Source organism: Triticum dicoccoides, chromosome 6A (genome assembly GCF_002162155.2).
Source record: "Triticum dicoccoides isolate Atlit2015 ecotype Zavitan chromosome 6A, WEW_v2.0, whole genome shotgun sequence".
Lineage (NCBI taxonomy): Eukaryota > Viridiplantae > Streptophyta > Magnoliopsida > Poales > Poaceae > Triticum > Triticum dicoccoides.
In genome coordinates, this window is record NC_041390.1 from 181,131,305 (window position 1) to 181,137,790 (window position 6,486).

Here is a 6,486-nt window from a genome sequence, read left to right on the forward strand (position 1 = left end):
GCATGTCATGAGAACATAACTATTTATTCAATTGAAACTAAAATCAACATAAAGCAAGTTACAACATCAAACACGTTAAAGAAACAGGTTTAAAACATACCTGTTGCGCCATTGGAGTTTCAATTGCATCCTTCAAATTTGAAATTAGTTGGTATGAGTAAATACAGTGATGCAAGAGCAAAGTAGTATGAACCATAGCTAAGGAACCTGACCTGAGAACAATTATTCTTCTGCTTTAAGCGTTGACTTGGGGTTCATAGTGGTGGTCCTCGTGCTTTGGGCACTGTAGTTGCCTTACTAACTGCTCGTGTTTGGGTGCTCTGTGGTGGAGACGGTATTGTGTCAACTGGAACTGGGTTACTATCTGCTAGGGTTGGGGTTAGAAGGAGTGTAGCTTGTTCTCTGTCCAACTGGGTAGGGGTACAATCTGCGTGAGTCTGGGTTATGTGTGGTGGGGCTGGTTCTTGGGCAAGTACAACCGTGGTTCTATCTGCATCGACAGGTAGCATGATATTTTTTGAAAACCGTGTTTTTACTCCCACGGATACTGCCATCACCCCCTCCAATTGAAATGGCTGATAAACAAGAAAAGTAATTGAATATACAGACATTGTAAGATAGACAGGTGCAATGGATAGTAGGGAAGAAAACATGGCATGAAATAATTCACATTTATGTTGTCTAACCAAACAGAATAGCAGGACATAATTTCACATATATGATGGCTAATTAAACAGGATAGCATGACACAATTTCACATGTATGATGGCTAACTAAACATGATAGAATGACATGCTTCAAAATATGATGACTACGTAAACAAGATGACATGATATAACTATACGACATGTCTATTAAAGTGGTTGGCATGCCATAAATCACAAATTTGTCGTCGATGGAAACATGATGGCATGATATAATTCATGGATAGAATGACATAATTCAAAATATGATGACTATGTAAACATGATGAGATGATATAACTATATTATGTCTTTAGAAAATGGGTTGGCATGCCATAATTCAGATACATGTTGTCTATGTAAACATCATGGCATGATATAATTCAAATATATGATTTACATAATAAGCAAGTGAGCAGAGGGCAATCGCATATTTGATGTGTCAACTAAGGAGATGGCATTCAATATTGTGTATATGATGTAAAAACTAAGCATTGCAATACAACATATGCATGATATGGGTAATATAACCCTGCCAAGTTTGAGCATACACCCCAGGGGGGTAATAGGACTGGTCATCTGCCTCTGAAGAGCTATCTGTAACCAGCAAGATATCTGCTTCAACAAGTAGCATTGTCTGCTCTGAAGACCTTGTTGTCACTCTAGATTTCTCCATCACCAATTCAAATGGCTGATGCACAGGAAGAGCAGTTGAATATACAAACATTGTCAACAAATGCAACTAGAAATACAAAAAAAGGGCGGCATGATATAATTCACATATATGACGCTTGGCTAAACAACATGGCATTGCATAATTCACATATATAATGCCTTGCAACATGATAGCATTGCATAATTCACATATATGATGTCTTGCAACAACATGGCATTGCATAATTCACATATATGGTAATTAGACACTAAACATGTGGCATTCACACAAATCATGTCTAAACTAAGCAAATGACATAGCCCTGCCAAGTTAGAGCATGTACCTCGAGGGGGGGGGGGAGAATAGGAATGGTCATCTGTCTCTGAATCCTCCTTCGAGGAGCTATCCATAACCAGCAAGACATGCGCTTCATCAGATAGCATTGTCTGCTCTGAAGACCTTATTTCCACTCTAGATTTTTCCATGACCGTCTCGAATGGCTGATGCACAGGAAGAGTAATTGAATGTACTAAAATTGTTGACAAATTTAACACATAATAAAAAAATGATGGGATGATATAATTCACATATAAGATGACTGGCTAACCAGGGTGGCATTGCAAAATTCACATATATGATGCCTGGCTAAACAAGATGGCATTGCATGATTCACATATACGATAAAGAAACTAAATAGATGGCATTCACACAAAGCATGTGTAAACTAAGCAGATGACATATTTGATGTATAAAGTAAGCAATGCACGGCACCATATGCATGATATTACCAACATCAGCATGCCAAGTTAGAGCAAAGACCTCAGGGGGTAAATAGGAGTGGTCTTCTCCTTCTGAATCCTCCTCAGAAGAGTTATCTACCTCTTGATTACAATCTGAAATGGGTGGAGGGGGGCTGCCTTTGCGCCCATCATGGAGCGACGTCTGCATGAAATTTTATTGCGATGCAAGGCTCGTCTCTTTTGCTCTACATGTTCAGTTCCATTGTGTACAATAACTGACATGCATAGGAATAAAACATAGTGAGATTATGTAAGGAGTGCATGCACAAATCTAGAGTGATGGTAGCAAACAGCGCATAAACCCAAAACCAATGATAACAGGCAGATAATAGCTTTAGTTAAAAATACAGATAATGGCTCATTTAATGTTTGTTTCCACCCAACATGAAACTCATAGTAGACACCCGAGATTAACCAGATAGTACTGATTGCTGCCCCAATATCACTACACCATGACAAAAATTTAGGGGTCACCACATGTGCCGGGAAAACTAGCCATTGGAGGCATACCCACTGTCGGGAATGCTTTTTGCTGGCAAATGTGAACTGCCCTTAAAAGTCCTGTCAGGGAAAACAATTCCCGGCAGTTAGTATAAACCCCAGCAGATTCTCTGCCTTTAATATTCATACCTTTGCCGGCAGTTAGAATTATTCCTGGCGTACATCTTTTTCCCGGCAGACTGACAATTTAGGGCAGATACAAAAGTTCCCCGGCAAACAAACTGCCTGTATTTGTTTCCACTGCCAACTAACAAATCTCCGATATTGCATACTTGTATTTCAACAGCTGTCATTTATCTTCACTCCTTTTTGTACCATCTATATATAACAACACACATGCATACAATAATTAAGATTGCATCACTTAATAGATAATTTGTGCGTGTATATATAAGTAATATATCATCCATACATAGGTTCACAAGTGCAGGACATCCAAAAGCACAAAGATCCGTCATGCATGCATATATGCACACATAGGCATACAAGTCCAGTAACAGAACAAGCTAAAAGCACAACCATCCATCCGGTCTACATGCACACATGCATACATATGTACGTTCATATGCCAGTATTACATCACAGACAAAAGCGCAAAATATAAGATCTGCCTTTAGGTAGAAACCTATTCTAGCAGAAGATCCTTTTAGCTCAGCAAACGCACCTCTAGAAACTTGTGGATGCAAAGGCATTATAATGGTGACCTGTAATAAAAAGGAAATGGCCAAATAGATCAGCTCAGAAGAACACATGTTCCAAACATAGAAGTTGCATGGCTGAAAAAGAAAATTGGCTCATCCAAATGAAAAAAGACACATGTGTGTCGCCCTGTACTTTGCATTCCACAAGGCACAAACAGAATGTGTGTATGTACTCATAAGAACAGATTATGCACTATGTATGGATCACCAGAAAGATCGATATAACCTATCACTATAAATATTTACCAGTAGTCATCTTCTTTTGGTGTATTGATTTCTCTTGATTGCTGTCAAGTTAATAGAACATCCAAAAAACTGCAGGTAAGGATTAATTACTAGCAATCTAGTGGCAACGCAAGGTGTCCTCCGTTCTACTTTTTTGTACATGGTTGTTCTGAATAAGTGTGTAGTAGTGCTAGACAGTGAGAATCAATAATTATGAGAATGTATACCAACTGAACAGCCCTTTGATTCAATCTACTGCTTGGTTTTAGAAAAAAGTGTTGATTCAACAAAAAGAAGAAGAATTTGCAGGCACATAAATCATTTGCTGAAATGAATATAGGTTGCTCAAAGTAAGAGAATGTTGGTTTGCTGAACATATAGTTGCATGGTCCCTCTTGTTAATCCATGATGTTTGTACAACTGTGTGCAAAGTTTAAGTAGTAGCTGCAGAATTGTTTAAGAAACAGAGTTGCTTGTTGAGTCAGAATGAAAGGAGTTAAGCACGTGTTTAAAAATAGGCGCATTTTTAATCTACTGGGAAGACCAAAAAAAGTACTCAGGAGAAAATAGGAAACTTGTAGGTTCCTACTTTCAAACACATGCTTGACTTTGACTCAGAAAAATAATAAATCTTCAGCATGTGAGAGGAGAAACATATCTTGCTAGCTCCCAGAGTGTCGGTGCTTGCTACTTCAGTCCTAGAACTAAATCGACATGGAGAGAAACGAGTGTTTCTATAGAATGGCAAGCTATGGTTGCTATTCAGACAAGATGGCAAGCTATGATTGCTTTTCAATAGAATGGCCCTTGTGATCAGAAGTATTTTTTGCAAGACCTAGTTCATTATACGCCTTGTCTATATACTAATGGAATTTTTTATCTTTTCTTTAGTGTAATATTCAAGAATTCTAAGAAGATGTAGTACCTTCTAGATGTGGGGACCGCCACCCGCTATCATGGTTGCTTCTGCATAACTTTACAAACAACCTCGGTCTGCATACATACGAAGAACTAGAACTACCTATCTTGTTCTGTCGCTACATCATGCTTTGCTTGTACTAAATTTCAGACCTTGCCTAAATATCACAAGTCAACACAAATCAATACTCATTTTTTTACAAAACTAAACAAGGCCTTGAAAATATAATTACTAACCAAAGCAATCTTTGAGGTTTCAAAATATTGTCAAACGATATCATGCAACAATAGAAACAAACTACAAGGTATTCAAACTAAAATCAAAAGATTCTGCAGTGTATGACAGCCCTATGCCTTTTCTTGCTTCTTATTCATGGACATGTCACAAATAGAAGAAGGCTATAGAGTACAGACTGAAGAATGTAGACTTAGGCGACACAAATAGTATATGAACTATGACATTGTAACTTCTTTATTTCAAAATTAACTTTTGAATTGGTATTTTGCAGCTGGGAGATAGACACCTATTTATTACTGACTACCATCGAATATTCTGCTCACCAAAAGAAAAGGGAAATAAATAAATGCATGGTTCATCAACAAAACTGAACAGTTACCTACATATATAAGAGGCCATATGGAAATTGACTACATTAAGGAAATTGGGGCATTAAGCAACCATGATAAACATCATGTGAGTCATAAAATTTACTTACTATATCTTCAGTTTGATTGATGATGTTAGCATAATGTAGTGTGAGACCACATGAACCTAGCCTTTTGTTCTGACCTTGCTCCATGAAGGCGGCACCTATAGGAACTGTTTATTCAGGGAGATGTATCAGGAAATTATCGGATACATTTTTGTCCAAACAATAAATTAGCCAATCAATAATTAATTACCAGCTTCATTGAATGCATCCAGGGTTTGTTTATGCAGAAAAATGATGGCATCGACAAGCTTTTCTACAGTCTGAATAGAGGATCACACAAAGCAATGTTAGCACCTTTCAGAAGAAAGAGAAGGAAATATGTGAGTAGCGCATTCATCAAAAACTATTTAAACTAAACGCTACCAAGCAAAGCCCAACAGACAGAATTATAGAAGGCCAAGACAAAGTAATGAAGTAGCCCCCCGTCTCATAATATAAGAGCGTTTTTGACACTAGTGGGTGGTGTCAAAAACGCTCTTATATTATGGGATGGAGGGAGTAAATGTGTATGAAGATAATTACATCCTCCAAAGGTCTGGACCACAAGGATTTCTTCCTCAAAGTTTTCACAAGCTTCCTTTGGCGCATTAGTTCACTATTGAAAATCATAACACTCTCTGCAAAGAAGGAAAATTGAATACAATGAATATCTCCAATAGAATATTTGCAGTACAGTTTTACAATCTACTGAAGTTCTTTAACAATGTCATCAGTCTGGCAGTACGTCTTCTAGCTGACGCATGTGTGTGTGTGGTGCAGGTTTGGATTTGATGGGTATGAAAGCCGTACTTTGCTTGAGGGCTGGCTTGGTCGTGATGTTGATGAAGCACAGCATGAAGTGGGCAGGGCTCCTTCTCCTCTTGAGCTTGGCGAACAGGTCAGGTCCATCTAGGGGTCATCCTGCGACCAACCGATCTGTTAGAGAATTCAGTCAAAGGAAAGGAAGGTAGGAAAGGAGAGAAAATCGAGAGAGGGGTGGACCTTGTCCCATATACTAGGGTCGGAGCAGCATCGGTTGTGGGCAAGGAGCTGAGCCATGAGGACCTCCCGATGGTCCTTCTCCTAGTCCTCCGCCAGGTCCCTCTGGGCACCGTGGATCTGGACGAATGTGAAGAGTATGCTGAGTTCTTCTGCAGCAGTAGCACGAACTTAACAAAGACAGGAACCATGTCTGCGAACTCAAATTGAATCGAATCAGAGAGAGAGAGAGGCGTGTGGAGGAGAAGAGGGGAGCGAGAAGGGACCTTGTGGATGAGCTCCATTGCTTGGGCACTGCGGATCTGGAAGCAC

General features: G+C 39.0%; 1 protein-coding gene across 1 annotated transcript; it reads right to left on the reverse strand.

Moving 5' to 3' along the window:
• Positions 1 to 3,026: 3,026 nt before the first annotated feature.
• LOC119318978 (protein PSK SIMULATOR 1-like) lies at positions 3,027 to 6,101 on the reverse strand. The gene is made up of 5 exons (XM_037593511.1): positions 5,986 to 6,101; positions 5,719 to 5,813; positions 5,387 to 5,456; positions 5,200 to 5,303; positions 3,027 to 3,343 (listed from the first exon to the last, which is right to left on the reverse strand). The coding sequence occupies exons 1-5, from the start codon at positions 6,029 to 6,031 to the stop codon at positions 3,146 to 3,148; spliced, it is 513 nt and encodes a 170-aa protein (XP_037449408.1). The 5' UTR covers positions 6,032 to 6,101; the 3' UTR covers positions 3,027 to 3,145.
• Positions 6,102 to 6,486: the final 385 nt, after the last annotated feature.